Source organism: Eurosta solidaginis, chromosome 2, assembly GCF_040869045.1.
Source record: "Eurosta solidaginis isolate ZX-2024a chromosome 2, ASM4086904v1, whole genome shotgun sequence".
Classification (NCBI taxonomy): Eukaryota; Metazoa; Arthropoda; class Insecta; order Diptera; family Tephritidae; genus Eurosta; species Eurosta solidaginis.
In genome coordinates, this window is record NC_090320.1 from 260,884,169 (window position 1) to 260,905,989 (window position 21,821).

The 21,821-nt window shown below is 36.5% G+C and overlaps 2 protein-coding genes across 4 annotated transcripts in view; both read left to right on the forward strand.

The window, feature by feature from the left end:
* The window catches only part of Snx6 (sorting nexin 6), a 39,762-nt gene extending 25,837 nt beyond the window's left edge, over window positions 1-13,925 (forward strand). For 2 of the 3 annotated variants that reach the window (XM_067767782.1, XM_067767784.1), the window contains exons 5-8: window positions 935-1,117; window positions 4,564-4,581; window positions 11,184-11,293; window positions 11,385-13,925. In XM_067767782.1, the coding sequence (XP_067623883.1) occupies window positions 935-1,117; window positions 4,564-4,581; window positions 11,184-11,293; window positions 11,385-11,478 (405 nt within the window). In that variant the 3' untranslated portion in view covers window positions 11,479-13,925. The remainder of the gene's footprint in view (window positions 1-934; window positions 1,118-4,563; window positions 4,582-11,183; window positions 11,294-11,384) is intronic. The other variant, XM_067767783.1, reaches the window with a different exon arrangement.
* Window positions 13,926-19,728: 5,803 nt separating this feature from the next.
* Window positions 19,729-20,658, forward strand: LOC137242735 (uncharacterized). The gene is made up of 2 exons (XM_067769990.1): window positions 19,729-19,941; window positions 20,005-20,658. Exons 1-2 carry the CDS (start codon window positions 19,729-19,731, stop codon window positions 20,656-20,658), a joined length of 867 nt encoding a protein of 288 aa, XP_067626091.1.
* Window positions 20,659-21,821: the final 1,163 nt, after the last annotated feature.

Here is a 21,821-nt window from a genome sequence, read left to right on the forward strand (position 1 = left end):
TATATCAAAATTATCAGTATCGAAAAAAAATTTGATTGATCCATGTCCGTCCGTCCGTTAGCACGATAACTTGAGTAAATATTGAGATATCTTCACCAATTTTGGCACACGAGCTTATCTGGACCCAGAATATATTGGTACTGAAAATGAGCGAAATCGGATGATAACCACGCCCACTTTTTATATATATAAAATTTTGGAAAACACAAAAACCGTGATAATTTAGTAAATAATACACCTAGAATGTTAAAATTCTTTAAAATGGGCGTGGCACCGCCCACTTGTGATAAAATAAATTTTACAAATATTATTAATCATAAATCAAACACCGTTAAACCTATCGTAACAAAATTCGGCAGAGAGGTTGCCTTTACTATGGGGAATGCTTTGAAGAAAAATTAACGAAATCGGTTAAGGAACACGCCCACTTTTATATAAAATATTTTTAAAAGGGTCGTGGACGAATAAAATAAGCTATATCTTTGCAAAAAAGAGCTTTATATCAATGATATTTCATTCCCAAGTGGATTTATAACATTAAATAGGAAAAACTTCAAATTTAAAAAAATGGGCGTGGCACCGCCCCTTTTACGACTAAGCAATTTTCTGTGTTTCGGGAGCCATAACTCGAAGAAAAATTAACGGATCGTAATAAAATTTAGTACACAAATTTTCCCTACAGCAGGAAATATTTCTAGAAAAAATGGACGAGATCGGCTAAAGACCACGCCTACTTTTATATAAAAGATTTTTAAAAGGGTCGTAGACGAATAAAATAAGCTATATCTGAGCGAAAAAGAGCTTTGTATCAATAGAATTTTACTTTCTAAATTGAATTATAACATTAAATTGGAAAACACTAAAAAGTTTTAAAATGGGTGTACTTGTTTTTAATAATTTTCGAGCGATTTAGTATGTCACTCCTTTTTTTTAGAATCTGGAAGCACGTGTAGCTAGTGATCAAGATCTGAAACTTGGCGATACATTGCGTTACTATCAACGGGACAGCGATGCAGCTAAAGTACTACTCATACGACGTTTACGCTGTTTGGCTGCTTATGAGGCGGCTAATCGCAATTTAGAGAAGGCACGAGCAAAAAATAAGGATGTACATGCGGTAAGAAATTTTTTTTTATACTTACCTTAATTTTTTAAATTTTGCTCTTATATTTGGTTCAGTATCTACGCAGATTTTATCTCGCATTTCAATGCAAATAAAACGCCGTCGTTTTAGTGTTTCATACTTTTTATTGTCTACTATTAATGTTTTTGTTGCTATATAAACATAAATATGTACATTGTGCAGTACTTTACTATTCATCTTTGTATTTTGTTCCATTATTTACTTACTATCTATATACATATTTTTATCCCTATCAGATCTTTTAAATTTGGCATTTTTTATAAGCAGCCCGATTCTAAACAACAATTCCGTGCGAGTTTTTTCCGTTTTCTCATTCCTCGTATTCTAAATAAAAATTGCTTGTGAGTTTTTTCACTTCTCCCTTTCCTCCTATTCTGAACAATGTTCGAGAAAGCGGAAACCGGTTATGGGTATGTATTATGAATGTGAGTGAGAGGGAGATTTCTCTGCCATTTCTTAGGAGTTTTTTCACTTGTTAAATTAAAGGAAATGCATCGAAATAGTTGAAGTAAATTGGTTATTTTAAGAAAGAACACTTATTTGTACAAATTTGTGATAAAATAAGTACATTCTACTACAATATTCTTTATTTTAAGTCGAAAAGTTTATCATAAGCAACGGAAGAGCTCTTGGTATATTTGATGCAGCCATCCAGAAATTGCGCAAGGATTTTTTTAGAAGGCTTAAATATATTTTGGTATATGACGATGGACGAATTCAACTCGACTTGGCCGCCAGAAAATTGCTTTGCTGTATGGAAACAGGCAACTCCGGCGGATTTGTGTTATCCCGCCGTCTTCTTCTTCTTATGCTCCTCTGTTAATGTTGCTGTGGCACCAATTCATTACTCATTTCAGTGAATGTTTAGGCCCAATGCCTAACTTTTTTGTTTGACGGCGCCCCTCCCTAACGTTTTAATGACATTTCCAGCCATCCACACTTTCACGCCCGTATTTGTGTGTAGGCATACACAGGGCCGTAGAGAGAAAATCCGGGCCCGGGACTAAACAATTTACGGGTCCCCTATAAAAAAATCCACTAAGACATTTGATTATTTTGAATTAATGACTTCTTATTCATGAATCATTATTGATGGATTACATCAAAAAACATTTTTGCAACATCAACTAAATGTTTTTTGGACTAAGAGCTGACAATAATATTAACACAGAATATTTACTATTTATACTATTTTATTGTAACGTAGAAATAAAATTCTCTTTTAACAGCCACATATTGTCTCAAATAATCTTTTCTAGTTATTTGGTAACATTTTAATACATTTCTGATAAATTGAATGATGATTATAAATTTTAATTATTCAATATAGAAATTTCGGATATCAAAGAGTGGCTTTCCTTGCTTTCTCGCTGCAAAATTTTTTATAATAATATCAAAATTTAACTGTTCTGCCAAAACGGATTTAACACAAAGCGTGGCAAGTCCTGAAACTCGCTCTTCAGATGAACACGATATATGAAAGTTTTTGATTCTTGAAGGGACGCTGAAGGAACGTTCTGCACTAGCTACAGTGACAGGTATAGTGCAAAAGATACGTGAAACAACACAAATGTTGGGGAAAATCGTATACAGATTTTGAACATATGTAGATGGCATTTAGCAATTCCAATGGTGACAGATCTTTATCAAACTTTCATTCGTAAATGTGTTTCAAGTGAATTATTTCGCATTCTAAGCTTTGAGAAATGTCCGACTTGTATTTTTCGACAAATTTTGCTGCGCTCTCCCGAACCGTAGTTACATCCATGTCTTCAAATTGCCACAAAAAGGAAAACGTCTCGCTCAAATTTCTCATAGCCTGTAAATCGTTCAGTAATGCCAGTGATTACCGAATCAACGATCACCAGGAATGTATTGTTTTTAAAATCAGACCCTGACTCATCCGTAATCACCTCATTTAAATTATCGTTCTGAAGATTTTGGGTTTTCTCTTTCGAATGTCCGGAAACTTTGGTGAGATGTTCAATTGAATAGCAACTGTTCTGCATTCGTTTAAATTTGTTTCCCATTGGTTCTTGATCAACTTCAAATCAGCTAATAAGGCATCCAGATGTCGGACCTCAACATCTATGGTGGCGTCTCTAGCTTGGAGGACCACGTTTCTTTCATTAATGGTAGTCAGTATTTTGAACCAAATTGAGGACAGCAAGATACATTCGAACTTGTTGATATACTTCAGAATGCCGGTAACATCGCCGTATGCTTTCGCAGTCAAATTTGGCTTTTGACTGAAAGACTATGAAGAGAGCTCTGTACGTTTTTTTAAGATGTCCCATCGTTGCGGAGTGCTGCTGAAAATAGGAAAATATTTTTGTACAACTCTGAAGAAAGTAGTTGCAGCATCAACACCACATAAATTGAGACTGTGGGTTGCACAAGGCGAGTAATCAGCACTCGAGTTTTTGTCGAGAATGTGACGTAGTGCTCCGTTGTGATCTCCTTTCATATTGGCGCCGTTATCGTACCCTTGTGTACGACAATCTTCGATTAAGTATGGCAAATTGGATCAGCGATTTTCTGACCAGTTTTTTGGTTACAATTCACGAATGCCAAAAACTGTTCTTGAATTGTAAAATTTGTTGCTTTCGAATTGAAATGGAGTTAGCGCAAAATGAACGTAGTCAACGTAACTAGCATCAGGCAAACGATAATAGCAAAATACTTGGCTTTATTGCCTTGGTCTAATTTAGTTTCCCTAACGTGCTTTGCACAAATTTCTATAAACTCGGTCTGAATTGCTGGGGAAAGATAGTGAACTTGTAAACGTTTGTGCTGCTGTTGTGAAATCCTAATTTTCTCCAAATGATCTCTAAATATCGGATCATATTGGCTTATGAGATCTTAGATGCCCAAAAAATTTCCATCGTTTCGTTCACCAAGATATATACTTTCGCCTCTGAAAGCTAGGCCTCTTTCACCTAAAAATAGTGTCCAAATTTCTATATAAAATTTCTTTCCACTTTTGGTTTCAGTGATTAGCTGGCCATTGATAAGTGTATCAATTGTAGCCTCCTTTGAATTAGATTTTGTAAAGATCGCCATTGAATATAACATTTAATGTAATCTTCAGTATTTTCGAGTGATGACAGTTTATCGTATTTGACAAAACAGCTGACTGCGAAAATTCGAAATTCCTATTCCCCAATTATTGTTCTCCCTAGGCGAAAAGAATTCGAGGAATTTTTCCGCAGGAATAAAAAAATCCGCGAGAACAAAATTCCGAGGGAATGTTTAGAATTGAGCTGAATAACTATTTTGTACAACTTATATATTTAAGTGAATATCTTTTCTGAATTAAAATTTTCTATTCACAATCTTTAAAATATGCAAATAATGAAAAAAAAAATAATCACAAACTGCTTTCAACGATTTTACATACATACATACAATATGTGCAGCCTTTGGATGTTCAAGAGGTACTTGGTGTATTATATATGTATTTAATCATGTAGTATGTATTTATGTGTGTTAATTGTTTCATCCATCCAGGCAAATCTGTGTTGCACTTTACTTTTTCCTATCCAAATGCACATACCGTATACTAATCACTAATAGTTATAGTTTGTTTCAAAAACATTTTTTTATTCACCGCTTTGAAGTTGCATGACATTTTTTAAGTTACCCTGTGAAGAACTGAATATTTGGCATACTATCATCAAGAAATCAATACCAATGCGATGCTACCTCACTGTTTCCCAAAAATAAAATTGGAGGGAAAAAACTTATAACTGAAGGAGTCGTAAGGGACTCTATAACATACACGGGATACCTTTATACTCAAATTGTAAATGAAAGTCTAGACAAAGGGGTAGTACCGTGCGTATGCCATCCGGATTTTATCCGTGTCAACGGATATCCGTATGGGTATTCGGATAGTCCCAGCCCTATTCCTAACCTATGGAAAACTTCAATCGTGGTACCAATAGAGAAAGTCAAGAATACTATAAGAGCGGATGAGATAAGACCAATTAACACGTTAGCGTGTGATGAAAAGATACTGGAAACTGTAGTTAAAAACAAGCAAGTGAAGTACCTAGATGGTAATAAAGTTATTATACCGCAGCAATCAGGTTTTCGGAAAAAACATTCTTGTGAAAGTGCCTTGAACCTTGTTTTAGCTAACTGGAAAGAAGATCTGAGCAGAAATAAACATATAATAGCTGTTTTCCTAGACTTAAAAAGTGCTTTTGAGACTATCGATCAAAATTTATTGCTAAAAAAATTTATAGCATAGGTGTTACTGAAACGGAGCTGAAATGGTTCCAAGACTTTATCATGAAGAGAAGTCAAAGATTTGTAATTGGATCATCCCTGTCAGAAAAAAGAGAGGTGCCTGTTGGGTCTGTCCTGACACCTATACTGTTTAATATCTACATATGTGACCCGGTCTATGAAAAGGTGGCTTATGACTAAAAAAAACAGCTGTTTACAGCTGTTTCTCGCAATTTCTTTTTTGAGTCATACGCCACCTTTTCATAGACCGGGTCACATATATTAATGATATAACAAATTCTCTAAAGTACTGTGATATTAAACTCTTTGCTGACGATACATTGTTGATGCTTAGTGGAGATAATATAGACTTCTGTATATCAAAATGATCTGGGCGAAAAAAGAAATTCATTTAGCCATGTCCGTCCGTCCGTCCGTACGTCTGTCCGTAAACACGATAACTTGAGTAAATTTTGAGGTATCTTAATGGGCACTCAACTCAGATCGCTATTTAAAATGAACGAAATCGGACTATAACCACGCCCACTTTTTGAATATCGAAACTTTCGACAAACCGCAAAAGTGCGATAATTCATTACCAAAGACGGATAAAGCGAAGAAATGGTGATGCTGCTGAGTTATCATCGTGTTTATCTTCTTCTGTTTCGCACACCGAAACAACAGCTAAACGTTCCGTCACTGATGCTGAGCTTTCGCTTGCTAAGTCGGCTAAACGTTTGCCTTCTTATGCTTCGGTTTGTAATCGAGCAAATAATAACATCGATTCAAATGATAATTGTGATCGGCCTCTTGTACAAAATTCTGCTCTCGCTGGCAACAACAATTTTACGTCGCCTTCGAAAATTGTCGAACCAACTGATGCAAGTGTTGTTATTGTAAACGATAATAACAATCCTAGTGATGTTGAAAATATCAAAGCTGCTGATACTCGTAGCGAGAACACTACCAACGAAAATGAGGGGCAACCTGCTCGTCAGAAGGTAGATGCTGCAAAAAATAAATCTTACGATAAACATATTCGCATTGTTGGCTCAAATGCAAATTCTGAACTTTGTGTTGCCGCCAAAACTAAGTGGCTGTACATTTCTTCTTTTTCGCCATCAGTCACGGAAAATGATATAATTGAATATGTTTCAAAACATTCTGGGATTCAGAAAGTGTTGCTTTCATGCCACAGTCTTATTAAGAATGGTACTGCCGTGGAATCACTAAACCGAATCACCTTTAAACTAGGCGTTCCCGAATCCTGGTTCAACAGTATGCTCAAACCTGAGCTTTGGCCTGCTGGTGTGGCTGTTTGCCCTTTTCGGTTCCGCCAAAAACCGGTTCTTCGGAAATCGTAACCATTGAATCTAACGTGGGTATTCTTAGACCTACTGAGTTAAAATCTAAATATACGCTTTATTATCAAAATGTAAGTGGAATGCGTACGAAATCATCGCAATTATATAGTAATGTCATTTCATATGAATATGATATAATAGCTTTGACGGAGACGTGGTTGACTGAAAAATTTTCATCTAATGAGTTTTTCGATAATTATTATTATGTATATCGTAATGATCGTTGCTCTAACGCCACCGGGCTTGAAAGGGGTGGTGGTGTCCTAATTGCGGTTAGATCTGATCTATGTAGTAGACAAATTAATATTGGTTATTATAACGGTGACGTGGAACAAATTTGTATATGCGTTACGTTTACTAGTAATAAAAAAATAATTTTTCTATTGTCCTATATTCCACCAAATAGTGACATTTCTATGTATCAGAAGCATATGGATAATTTAAGTCGAGTTGTCAATAATGCTAATCCGTCTGACGAAATTATATATTTAGGCGATTTCAATTTAAGTAATATATCTTGGTCTAATGATTGTAATATTTTACCTTCAAATATTAAATCTGACATCGATATGCTAGTTGTTAGCACCTTATTTTCATACGGTTTGAAACAATATATCTCTCAACCAAATAAGAATGGTAGGTTCTAAGATCTAGTTTTTGAATCTGCTGATTTAAAGATATCATGCCTTGAGTGTCCTTTTCCAATTTTGGAAATAGTTTTCACCATAGTGCTTTGGCTATAAATTTTGATTTTTATGATTTTTATAAAAAACCTGCCGAATCTACATTGGAATATAATTATTTCAAGGCCGATCGTGTGGCGATAAACGAGCTCTTCGTAGCTACTGATTGGACCTTTCTTAACTTCTCCGGAAACCCGGAGGCCTGCTATGAAATTTTTAGGAGGAGGCTTTTACTAGCCCTTTCGAGTTTCGTACCTCTAAAAAGTAAGGTCTTATTGAATAGGCCACCCTGGTTTAATCTAAAACTAAATAATCTTAAAAATAGAAAAAATAAAGCTTTTAAAAAACATAGGAAGAGCTGTAAAGAATTTGATGGACTTAGCTATATAAGACTTAAAAAGCAATCCGATTTCCTTAATAAGTGTCTTTTTAAGCAATATATGCTTAAACTCGAATCAAAACTAAAGTCAAAGCCGTCCAGTTTCTGGTCGGTTATTAACTCCAAAAGAAAAACCAATGGCTTTCCAACGACCATGGAGTATGATGGCGAAGAGTTCAGTAATCCACAGGATGCCTGCAACTTATTTGCTAAATCATTCCAAAAAGTTTATTCAAAGTTTACCTCTTCACCTTATCCTATATTTCACTCTGGGTACCAATGTCAAATTTCTAATTTCGTTGTTACCGCAGATGATGTTCTTCTGTCAATCTCTAAATTGACAAGTAGTGCAAAATCAGATACTGAGGGGTTTTCTCCGATATTTTTCAAAATATGCGCAAACTCCATTGCAGAACCCTTAGCTCATCTCTTTCAAAATTGCTTGAACAGCGGATCTTTTTTTGGACTCGTGGAAATTATGCTCCATAAATCCCATATTTAAGTCTGGTAACCGCAATGACATTTGCAACTACAGACCGATTGTTAAACAGAGTACTCTGGCAAAAATATTCGACCACGTACTTCAACGTAAGTTGTTCGATTACGTAGGCAAGGCTATAGTGGAGCGTCAGCATGGATTTTTCCCAGGTAGGTCTACTTCCACAAATTTAGCTTTAGTTACTAATCAAATTGTGGGTCCTTTAGAGAACTCTGAGTAACTTGACGTCATATACACTGACTTCTCGAAAGCATTCGACAAGGTTGATCATACTATCCTAGTACGCAAGTTAGCCAAGTATGGAATCAATGGAAACTTGTTGAAATTCTTCACGAGTTTTCTATCGAACAGAAAGCTCTATGTGGCAATTGGAGCCGACAAGTCTTCTCTACATATAAACGCCTGGTCACGTATTCCGCAGGGTACCCATTGTGGCCCTCTATTATTCTTCATTTTCATAAATGATTTGCCCCAGCACTTCAAATTCGCAAAATGTTTTATGTTTGCGGACGATGTCAAACTATTTCTGACGATCCGTAATAGCTCTGACTGCACTAACTTGCAATCTGGACTCTTTTGCCGGTTGGTGCGCAGACAATAATTTATTTTTAAATACAAACAAATGCTGCGTTGTGTCTTATTCCAAAAAGGCAACTGCGACATATTTTAACTAACTACAAACTAAATGCTAAATCTCTTAATCGTTTGCATGAGATTAAAGATTTGGGTGTCATTTTTGACTCCAAACTCTCTTTTTCCAGTCATATTGACTTCATTGTTGCAAAGTCCTTTGCAATGGTTGGGTTCATTAGACGAAACACCAGTGACTTTAAAGACCCTATGACGTTGAAGGCACTTTATATCTCCTTGGTCAGAAGTCGCCTTGAATATTGTTCAATAATATGGAATCCTTTTTATGAATCTAACTCCTATAAAAGTGAAAGAGTTGAACAAGTTTTTACGAAAATTGCTTTACGGATGCTTCACTGGCCAGACGGTCTCCCATCGTATAGCAGCAGGCGCAAATTGCTTGGTCTTCACGCTTTGCACGACAGAAGAACTTGTATCTCACTAATGCTTGCCTATAAGTTGCTCCGATTTATCTAATTTGTTGATTCCATATATTCCACTGCGTGATCTTCGGCATAATAGATTATTCATCGAAATAACTCATAAAACGAATTATGCTATGAATGAACCTATAACTAGGACTATACATCTAGCAAATCGATTCAGTAATGTTCTTAATTTTAAGATCGCGGGTTCGAATCGAGCTAAAGGCCTAACAATAATTTTTCAATTAAGAAAAAATGTATCATAACAATAATAATGATAAAAAATTATTGTTAGGCCTTTAGCTCGATTCGAACCCGCGATCTTAAAATCAGTAGGCCGATATAACAACAAAAATTGTTCTTAATTTTAATAACAGCTTATATAAGTTTAAGCTTGAATTGTTTTCTATTTTTAACTAGTCTGTAAGAAAGCATGTACTTTTAGACTGAATGAATTAAATAAATAAATTAATTAATTAATTTAACAAGTGGGTTGACCTTATGACGCAGAATAGAAAATTAGTAAAATTTTGGACAATGGGCGTGGCACCGCCCACTTTTAGAAGAAGGTAATTTAAAAGTTTTGCAAGCTGTAATTTGGCAGTCGTTGAAGATATCTTGATGAAATTTGGCAGGAACGTTACTCCTATTACTATATGTATGCTCAATAAAAATTAAAAAAAATGAAAAATTTTAAGTCAAATTTTAACAAAAAATTGAATATCTTTACAGTATGTATGTAAATTATGTCAACATTGAACTCCAGTAATGATATGGCGGAACAAAATACAAAAATAAAATAAAATTTCAAAATGGGCGTGGCTCCGCCCTTTTTCATTTAATTTGTCTAGAATACTTTTAATGCCATAAGTCGAACAAAAATTTACCAATCCTTGTTAAATTTAGCAAGGGCATAGATTCTATGACGATAACTGTTTTCTGTGAAAAAGGGCGAAATCGGTTGAAGCCACGCCCAGTTTTTATACACAGTCGACCGTCTGTCCTTCCGCTCGGCCGTTAACACGATAACTTGAGTAAAAATCGATATATCTCTACTAAACTTAGTTCACGTACTTATCTGAACTCACTTAATCTTGGTGATTGAATTATTTTTTTGACGCAAAATATAACTTTGGAAAAAACTTTGTAACATGGGTGTGACACCTACCATATTAGGTAGAAAAAATGAAAAAGTTCTGCAGGGCGAAATCAAAAGCCCTTGCAATCATGGCAGGAATACTGTTCGTGGTATTACATATATAAATAAATTAGCGGTACCCGACAGATGATGTTCTGTGTCACCCTGGTACGATATCTCCAAAACGCCTTCACATATACAACTAAGGTTCACTCCCTTTTAAAATACTCATTACCATTTCATTTGATACCCATCATATCGTACAAACACATTCTAGAGTGACCCCTGGTCAACCTCATGGCGATATCTCGAAAAGGCGTCCAACTATACAGCTATGGCCCACTTCCTTCTAAAATACTCTTTTTTAACGCCTTCCATTTGATACCCATGCCATACAGACATATTCCAGGGTAACCCTAGGTTCATTTTCCTACATGGTGATCTCTTATTTTGTCTCCAAAGCTCTCAGCTGAGTATGTAATGTTCGGTTACACCCGAACTTAGCCTTCCTTACTTGTTTCTCTTAAAGTTTTTTTTTTGTAAATTATCTACCACATGCTTGTTTGCACGTTTTTGATTAATATGGCTTGGAACTAATTATATATTAACTTGCATTATTTGTAAATTCATTACTAATCTGTGCAATATTTTATTTCTATTTTAATACAAAAAAAAAAAAAAAATTTAGGCTGAAACGGCGCAAGCAGAAGCATGTGAAAAATTCGAATCAATGTCGGCGTGTGGCAAGGAAGAGTTGATTAGTTTTCGTAATCGTCGTGTAGCTGCCTTTAAAAAAGGGTAATTAATATTTAAAAAAAAATTTAATATTGACTGATGTAAGTAAGCGAAATATAATCTGATTAATCAATCATTTTTTTTTCTTTCACAGTTTGGTTGAACTGGCTGAGCTAGAAATCAAGCATGCACGCACGCAATACGAATATTTAAGGCAATCGCTTTTGGTTTTAAAAGAAATTGCTTGAATTATACACTAGATTATAAATTTTTATACATACATAGTAGGTATTTGTTAAAAGCTTTTCAATATTCAAAATATGTTAATGCCACCCCAATATCTATATACATATGTACATATCGCCACTTGAAATGCAAAACGATGCAAGAAATAGTGAAATGCGTCATATCCCACGATCATCCATCTTTGAAAGCCACTCAACATCAGTTAAGGGCCAATTAATGGGGACTTAAGGGCCAATTAATGGTGACTTATAACCATAAAACCATAACCAGATAAAACAACTGATCGAACCTACCTTATGGAAATCAATGTAATCGATTAATGGTGCCATACCATAACGCTAACGCCATAACCATACCATAGCCAACCAATTGGTTTTTGGTGTCTAGCCATATACATAACCTAAAAATATTTGAGTTGGTGAATTTAATAACTTTTTGTAGATTTTATTCATTGTTTTGGTACCATTATGACTAAGAGACTTATATTTTGTGGAATATGTTTGTAATTTTTTGCGTTTTCGTCATTTTTATGAAATTTTCACGATTTTTAGGTTAAGGCACCATTAATCGATCACATTGGAGATGGTTATGGATTTGGGTATGGTTACCACTATGGCGTTAGGGCTAAGGAAGTTTAATTAGCCCTTTACGGCTTTTTTCTTTTCATCGCTAATTTCTGTTATATCTTTTTGCATTTTATTTGCCTACATATGTATGTATTTGTATCAAAAAATATGAAAACTTAAAGAAAGATTAGCAAAAAAAATACTTATTTCAAAGCGATTAAGGCGCGGTTTTTCAGTACAAGCTCAAATCAGTTTGTTAGTTAAACTACGCTTAAACTTATTCTGCAGTTTCTCAGTCTACTTTAACTGAAATTTAAGCTGAGCTCGAGCGGCCGTTCTAGCAGGGTTAAACTCTAATTAACCTATAAGTTATTTGCGTTGGTTCGAAATGGCGTCGAATATACCCAACAAGCATTTGGGCTTGAGTACCATTACAGCTCATGTTGATAACCAAGTATACTTCTAAAATCTCAAGAGCCGTTTCGAAACTGTCGCTCAATTCGAGAATCATAGCGTACTCAGCAAAAGAGGGAATTTTTTATAAAGCAAAAAATGCTATTACTTCAGTTGAAAGAATTTAATTAACAACTTGTGGGTCTCTAACTGGATTCAAATGTAAGATTCCATGCTACAGTATTTTCACAAAAATAAAATGAAATATATATAATTTGGTGGATTTGGAGATTGGAGATTTTCAACTCCACCTCAACTCGATATGGAATGTAGGATATCAACTGTAGAAATGTGTTGAATATTCATTTGAGAGCTGTACATTTCTCAAAATCTCTCGAAATTAGGATAATAATTGGAAAATATTAATGACGTTGGGGATCAACTCGAAAACTTTTAATTTTACAAAATTTCTCAACGGTTGGATAGTGATTGGAGAATGAGGTTGGATATCAACTCCAGAACTATCTGGTTTAAGAATAATTAAATAATGATGTTGGATATCACTTTCGGAACTAGATATATATTTCGCTGTAGAATTTTTTTCCCATGTTTGTTGGGTAAACAAAATCCAGCTGTTGCCGTATCTACAAATTATCAAGAGAATAAAAAAAAACCAATGTGTGCCGCATAAAAAAGTATACACCAATGACGGCCTTAAACTGTGACTGCAAAACTGCTCAGTAGTTTAACTGGATTTTAAATTTGACTAGAGTTTAAGCAAACTTAGTTTAAGCTTAGCTTAACTAACAACTGAAAAACCGGACCTAAGCATGAAATCTGTATTAATTTTATGTAATGAAAAATATTGTGAAATTTGGTTTGGGCTAAAAAACTGCAGATATCTTTAATATATTTAGGCCACAACTAATGGTATTGATTGCAACTACATAAATCATATTTATATGTGACCCGGTCTATGAGGGTGCTTATGACTCAAAAAAAAAAAAAAAAAAAAAAAAAAAAACAGCTGTTAACAGCTGTTTCTCGCAATTTCTTTTTTGAATCATAAGCCACCTTTTCATAGACCGGGTCACATATATTTACTATTATTATTTTTCCTTATTTCGATTTAGCACAAATACCACATGCTAAAGATATAATTTAAAAATGATTATTTTTTATGTGTACATAACTCTTATTGAAAACCTTTAAAACATTTTTGAGTTTGCAGTTTTTAAACTAACAAACTGCGCTATACTTGCCTGTTCTAGCTAGAACTAAGTTTCAATTAAAGATTATACAAAATAATTCACCGGTAATTGAAAACAATATCATTATAAATTGTGGTCATAATGTTTAACACACGACTGTAGTATGCGAGAAGTTTCAAAATTTATTATATTGTATTTAAATAGCATTCCAAAGTGCTTAGACAACTTGTATTTAAAATAAATAAAAATATTTATCTTTTATTAAAATAGTACAAAGAATATTATTAATTTACGAGGGTGCAAATTGTCTGAAAACCTCAATATGGGAAATTTATTAGTCAGGCGCATTTTTTTAACATATCAACCGCTGAAAATATATCAGTTACGACCTACGAAGCGCCCCAGAATTCAGAGTTTGGTCTGTGTAGTTTTTCCGTTCTCTACCGATTTTTTTGTGCCTTCTTCGCTAGATACTAACTAGCAATTTGTATATGTTTCATAGTCTTTACCTACGACTTAAACAAATATTACTAGTCTGAACCCACAGACTATTACAAAAAAATTTTAAGGTAAACGGTTTTATTGAAAGCAATACTTACATGAAGTAATAATCATATATATTATTTCTAATTGCTGTTTTTATGAACGGGTCCCTTTTTCGCTCTTATTTGGAATCCAAATCTAAAAATAAAGTTTTGGTTGTAAAGATGGAGATTGAGGCTATTAGCGAGCTTTGGGCAATTTTGGTCGTAGTGCTTTTGTTTAGCTATATTTTATTAAAATAATTTGTTAAAAATAACCGATTGTGAGCACGCAAATAAATCTATTTGTACTATGGCACTATTGTGAATATTTGCAATGCATTACCGGCAGTTGCTCCCATATGCTAGATGGCAGCGTAAGTTGTAAGTTTTAATTGATTGATGGCAACAGTTGATTTCAGACATCAACAGAGACTTTTAGATTGGTTGCGCAAGATACGCACGCGTCCGACTCGTAATACTAGTCATCACACTCCACATCAAATCGCGTTGGGCGCGTGAAATTTCCAAAAATGTAAGGCGTAGCATAACCTGTTTAAGGTTCAGCTGGTGTTACTTATGACCAGAAAGAGAAATTTGACGCATGCAAAGCTTTTATTTAATTATCTAACCAACGCCCTTGATTGATGAGGTGCGTGATGACTAGTACCTAGGCCTCACCTAATTATTTTCTAGATTTAGTATTATAACTGCATGTACATAAGTATTGTTTTTAATAAAACCGTTTAACTTAAACAATTTTTTTTTTAATTATTTTATTTTCAAGTTTTTAGTCTTTATTTAATTGCCTATTTTCTCATTCTATTTAGTTCATTTAGTGACTCATTATTACAAGGACTCTTTCCTGGCAATTTGTTAAAATCTAAGGCCTCAATACATAATCCTTCCAAAGACTTACTCGACTCTGCGCCACGTATGCCTGTCCCTCCTCCAACTCCAAAATATTTTGATGTCACTTCTACCGGACTGTATGTAATATTTGTTCCAAATATGAGCCAAATCGGACCTCAAATACGATTTTTTGAATATCTCGATCCTTGCGCCACCTAACGGCGATTTTTTTCACAGGCCGCTTTCTATTCATGTATCTATTATGCGTTCGAAATATAAGCCAAACCGGACGACAAACACGATTTTTTGAAATATTTCGATCAATGCGCCACCTATTGGAGTTTTTTCTTTCTTATTATTCCATTGTCATCGGGTTCTGAATTATATTCCAAGTTTCAAGCTTGTAGCTTATCGGGAAGTTATTTAAATTTCAATTACAAAATTCTGTTCGCCCGGCCGTTCAAGTTAAGCTAACTAAACCGCTAAAAAAAATAAAAAATTACCGTTATGATCCCTACCTCAATACGGAAATGTCATTTATTTCTTTATTTATTTAAGTCAATGAATTTTAATCCTTCCCTAAAAGTAATCGGTAGGTACACCGAAAAGCAGACTTCAAAATGTTCATAAACTCAGCCCTTTGTATAGAAAAATCTAGGACAGCGGAATGCTTCTTAAATTATCTATAAAGTCATCCTGAAGCTGTCGTGAAATATTTCCGCAATAGCCCTAAAAACAATCCAGAAATGGTCTCGTAATTATTCCTAAACATTTTTAAATAACCCTGAAATAGTCCTAAAATGATCCCAAAGAAAATTCCGAAAATATCCCGATCCTTAAAACAGTTCCGAATTAGTGCCGTAATACTCATTAAAACAATCTATAAAGACTTAGTTCCGGAATAATGATCACGATCACAGTGCCGAAACGGCCTAAAATATTTCCGAAAACAATCTTAAAAAAGTCTCGAAACCATTCCCAAAACTTCCGAAAAGGTAACATTACTATTCCGAACAACCCTGTAACGGTCCCGCAATTTCCTCGCAATAATTCTGGAATAGTCCCTAAATTATTAAGATCATAATCTTGAAATGATCCCTAAGCGATCCCTAAATAGCTAAGAAAATCTACTGAAAATAATCTCGAATCGATCCGGAAATAGTACTGAAATGATGTGTAGGTATTCAAGGAATTGTCTCGAAATGATCCCGAAAAGGTATTAAAAATAAACTCGAAATTATTCGAAAATATATGGATATTCCCGAAACGGTCTCGAAATGGACCCGAAAACAATTTTGAAGTCATCCCGAATAGAACTCGAAATATCTAAAAGATGCTATAAATAATCTTGAAATGATTCAGAAATAGTACCGAAATGATATATAACTCCAAAAAGGTGAACTAAAAAAATCTCAAAATTATCCGAAAAGATATCGAGATAATCACGATATTGTGTCGAAATGGTCCCGAAAAAAATATAGAAATCATACCGAAGAGAAGTCTAAATATTTAAAAGATACTAACAATAATCTCGAAATGATGCGGAGATAGTACCGAAATGTTGTTGTTGTTATTGTAGCAGTGCTTCGCCCCATCGAATAGGTGCGACCGATCACAAATTGTCATCAATATCCTCTAACGGGAGCCCAAGGAAACTTGCTGTTTCAACAGGGGTGGACTGTAATGAGAGGGGTGTTAGAGGCGTTGGTTTGACAATACAGTTAAAGACATGGTTGGTGTCATGTGGGGACACATTACAAGCAGCACATATGTTTTGTATGTTGGGGTTGATTTAGGGTATTTTTGTTTGAGTACAGGATTCACCGAGCAATTCATGACATAGAGGTCCGACGCCTGTTTGTGGAGTTTACTGAGGGCCTGCTTGTGTTTTTTGGCTTCATACGGCTGTGTTCTCAGGTTCCGTATTTCCTCATAATGCTTAGGGAGATGACTACTTAAGCCCCTGGGCGGTGTTGGCTCATCAATCAGATGTCCGTTGGGATGCCCAGGTTTCTGGGTATTCAACAGGAACTGTTTGAATGTAACCCCATTTAATAGTACCGAAATGATATAGAGATATTCAGGTTATAGTCTCGGAACGATCGCGAAATGGTGCTAAAAACAATCCCGAAACGATCTGAAAAAAAAACTTCTGGAATGATATCAAGATGTTCACGAAGTAGTACCGAAAACAATTCTGAAATCATACTGAAAATTATGCTACCTAGGCCGGAAAGTCTCTGCCTTGCAAGAGCGACGGGTTCGTAGAGAATGTGAACCGGCGTTTCACCCTCCAGCTCACAAAACCGACAGATTTGTGTATCGTATAGACTTAGCATACTCACCTGATATCGCGAACTACAGTGTCCCGTTTAGTTCGTATGCCCTCTCTGCTTAGGTTAAAGAGTTTGGCTGCCTTTGGCTTGGTCCAGTGTCGTCTGAATTGCTTTGTTTCCCAGTTACATATGGTTTCCCTAGTGTGTGCCTTTGTGAGTCCACACACATAAGTGCTTTGGACCATAGAATGCTGCTAGAGCACCCTGCTTGGCCATGTATTCTGCTTTTTCATTACCTTGATGTCCCTGAGGACCGGAAGCCCAACCCAACAAGATCTTGTTTTTGGATCCCAGATTATTTAGGACTTTAATGCTTTTCTCCACTACCTTGCAAGTACTTGTGTAAGACTACAAGGCACATGGATTACTGCCTGAAATATATTGCTGTATGGATTTCTTGAAGTCCGAACCATAGATGCCAGCCTTCGTTTTTAAGTCGTGCAGTTTTGATTTTAATAATCCGTGAACCAGACTTCTGAGTCAGGATCCGTATCTGGATTTCCTGTTTCCCAAAGAGTACTGTTCACAATGGACAACTCAAAATTCCATGAGATTCTGAGCGTAGGGGCCATTTCGTCACGTAGTAGCAATACAGGATTTCTTATGAATTTTCTTGATAGACTCATATGCCCTGCCATGTTTCAGCTCTTTATCTCATGCATCTTCTAAGTGCATCAGCAGAGGACGTTGTCATTGCACCCGTTATGTTAACACAAACTAGTCAATGCAGTTTGTTTAATTTTGTTGTTTGCGTGGCCTTCTGCCAACAAGCTTAGGAAGCATAGGTGCCTATTGGCCTTACAGCAGTATTACGTTTCCAATATACCATTTCTGGTTCACTATTACAGCCGGAAAAGTTCTTCTCAATTAAAATTTTTGACATTTCCAGCCCAGTGCAGTTGAGACATTTGAAAGAACCCTTCGTAACCTGTTGGGATTGGGGGGCTCCTTCTATATGGTCATGAAAAAGATTTAAGACTTCGTGGCTGTCTTCTTTTATATTGAGCCAGTTAAGCTTGATCAAAAAGGCGCCTGCTGCTTTCATAAGCCAGAAATCTGAGAGCTCCAGAACAGAAGGTCAGAAGGCGACGAATTCAGCTGTGCAAGACTCAGAGGCTACTAAAATAAAAAGCAAAACTAACCAATTGAGAACCATACTTTCTTCGTTCGGCTAACTGGCGCCATTTGGTAACACGCGGTCGTCAACGCGTTAGATTAGGTTAGGTGGTAGCTGCCCTAATAAGGGGAGCTCACTTGGACAACATGAAGGTCCGTTGTGATACCACATGCAATAAAATAACGTTAACGTAGATATAGCCATTTAGAGAATCGTTGGGTAGCAACGATAAAGCTCCGAATGATACCGATCTCAACTTTGGATAAATCCTCGGGAGATCCAAGTGAGTCACCTAGTTCTGGCAAAAGCGGGGCAATCAAGCATAAAGTGATTTGATGATTCCACCTCATCATGCTCCATACAGCTGCAGCAGGATGGAGTTTCCAGTATATTGAGATGTACCGCATGGATACCCATGGGACAGTGCCCTGTCGGAACCCCAATGACCATTGATAGGTGAGCCTTAGTGAACCCAATTATTTCAGCAGACCTCCTGCCATCCACTTTCGGCCAGAAAGATCTTGCTACTCTGCAAGACGTGGTGTCCGCCCAACGTTTGCTGAGCTGAATCGAGGCCCAACTATGGAGGAGCAATCCACAGGTGGCCATCGGAATCCCGAAATCCCTACAGCCATATTCATCCGGTTCAGTTGTACCGATGCGGGCTAAGAAATCCGCTTGGTAGTTACCCGGGATATCACAATGGCGCGGGACCCGGATATCTTAATTGTAAAATAATTCGATGCAATCGCAAGCGAGGTCAGGCACTCCCAGACCACCCTCGATCGCACTGTAGTTGAGCTCAAGGCCTTGATAGCCGCTTGGCTATCTGAGTAAATGTTAAAAGAAAGATTTACGGACATCTACGCGTTGACGACGAAGGAATTTAACGTCGTCAACGCGTAGAGATCTTTAGATCTTTCTCTCGAACACTCCCAGAGCCTCCTCATCAGATGGTGTTTCCCAAATAAACGAACGACAACATAAATGCACTCCAACATTCAGTGGCGTAGTGGGGTTTCTTTGCGCCGAGAAAAGATGCCCCTTTGCTCCGCTTCCGCTCACTAAGCCACTGCCATGGCCACTGCCAACCCGCTAGGAACCATAGCAACCTTTATGCCTTTATTTCAATTTTCATATACGTACAACCAGCTGTGACAACAAAAAGCAAACACAAAATTTGGCTTTCTACTTTATTTTATTTCCTTATAATTTGATTTGTACAAGGAAGCCCAAAAAGCTAAATCCTTGGCAATATGAACGACTTCGGATTTATCGATTATAAAAAGCCCATTGGCGAATGTAAGGATGATATGCGTACATCAACCTATCGCAGTCACGTCTATATGACGGACACAAGGATGGGCAATTATATGCATGCGAAAATCAAAGAACCAAAACCCTATAGGCTTGATCCGAACTTGGAACAATTACGTACCAGCGACTATAAGGCGAATTTCGTATGGAAGGTAAATTCAATGTCATTAGTTACAAATTAATTTCAATATTTTTCTATACCCGCCATCATACAGTATGAGGATCCCAATAAAATGGCTAATCCCACAATTGGACCTAAAATGGATTCAATGAAAAATTTCGAAGATCGTCGTTTACGTTTCATAAGTCGTCCAATGCGTCCAGCTTGTAGTATTATGCATAATGATTATATTTGGGATCCGCAATCACTCCCAGATCCACCAAGTCCTCTACCACTACCCGCGCCAGTTGCCGCATCGCATGTTACGGTTAATCGTGCCAAACCTGGTTATACAAAGTTGCTAGATCCCGCTGCCACCACTTCGCGTTTGGCCTACGTCCATTATACACCCGATGAGTTGATGAATAGTGTTGCCCGGCATGATAATATAACATTTTGGAATTGGAATGAGAAAAGCATAACACCGAAACGTGTGTTCTTCGCACGAGATGAGACAATGTGTAATGATATGGCTGCCAAAGAATGCCCTAAGCGTCGTTGTGAATTTCCTAGTGTGGTACCCCGTGTTCCCAATTCGGGCATGACAACGGAGGTGCGCGCTAATTATGTGGAACCTATTAAGCGTGCTATAGATTTCCATACGGCGCACATAAAAAATCGTTTAGTGCACGATCCGGTAACGCCATCACCAAAGGCTACTGAATATAAGTTATATGGTTCCGGAGAACGCACACTGCAATATGTTTGAGTGGGACACTGAGAGGTATTTGGATTTAAATTTAGACACAGGCATACGGTTTGGAGTTTTTTTTTGTTGCAATAAATCATTTTAAGTAACCATCATTCGTAGCCAAAAGACATAAACGTACCAACAAAAAGGATATATATTTTTCTTATAAGAACTTGCGGCTGCATCGCAAATAGAACGCTGGAAGGACGAGTTCAAGCTGGCTTCGACTGTTAATATTGAGGCAGCATGAAAACTTGCTCAGCCGACACGTTTGCTTTATAATTGCCATCAACTTCATTTACAGATATTTCAATTGCGACAAGTTTAAACTTAGAGGGGATCTAGTTTATTGGAGATTTTGGAATATAGAATTGAGCACCAAGCACTAAAATGTGTGATCATAGTAAATTATGTTGATCTGTTACAGTACCCAAAGCGAGGTTATACCAGAGTAACGCGATCGCCAGCGTTGTTGCCGTCTTCCGCCGTACCGATTTTTTTCTACCTCGGACCTACGGCGGCGCATTACTGCGTGTATATTATAAGCTCATTAACCCGGCGGATTGACAAAGAAACGAACAATTAATTTACTGAAATGCTAGTCCTTGGTCGGGAAAATTCCCAAGTCGCTCCGGTACATAGAACCGACTGCCTTGGGAAGTTTACGGTCGATTTATGTGGCTGTGTTCTTTAATTTGATACTGCATAATAATTATTTGGGGCTAAAGGATGCTCCGCACTTTCAAGGTAGTAAATTTTGTACGATGTTTTGTGCATTTGATACCATGGATACTGGCTGGTCGGTTTCTAAGATTTTACTCGGGGGACCGTACTGTATTGTTTCCATTTTTTAAGAAATGATAACAGCGGACCAAAATCTTTGTTAGAAAGCTTACACTTTTGGATCAAAGATGTGTGAAGACCAATGCTTACAGGACAAAATGCCTAGCAGATTATTTACAAATTCTTAGGTACTCCTTGAGCTCGGTCGCCGTATAAGATGTATAAGTTTGCGTTCCCCGTATAAGATGTTTTTTAGGGGTAGCGAAGAAGACGTTTATTAAATCTAAATAACCGTTATGTTGGAAATAATGAAGAGGCAAACAAGTTGGTATTTTGTGTGAATGCGCACAAGACGAAGTACTTGCTGTTATACAAGAAAGAATCGGCTCGTTCGAAAC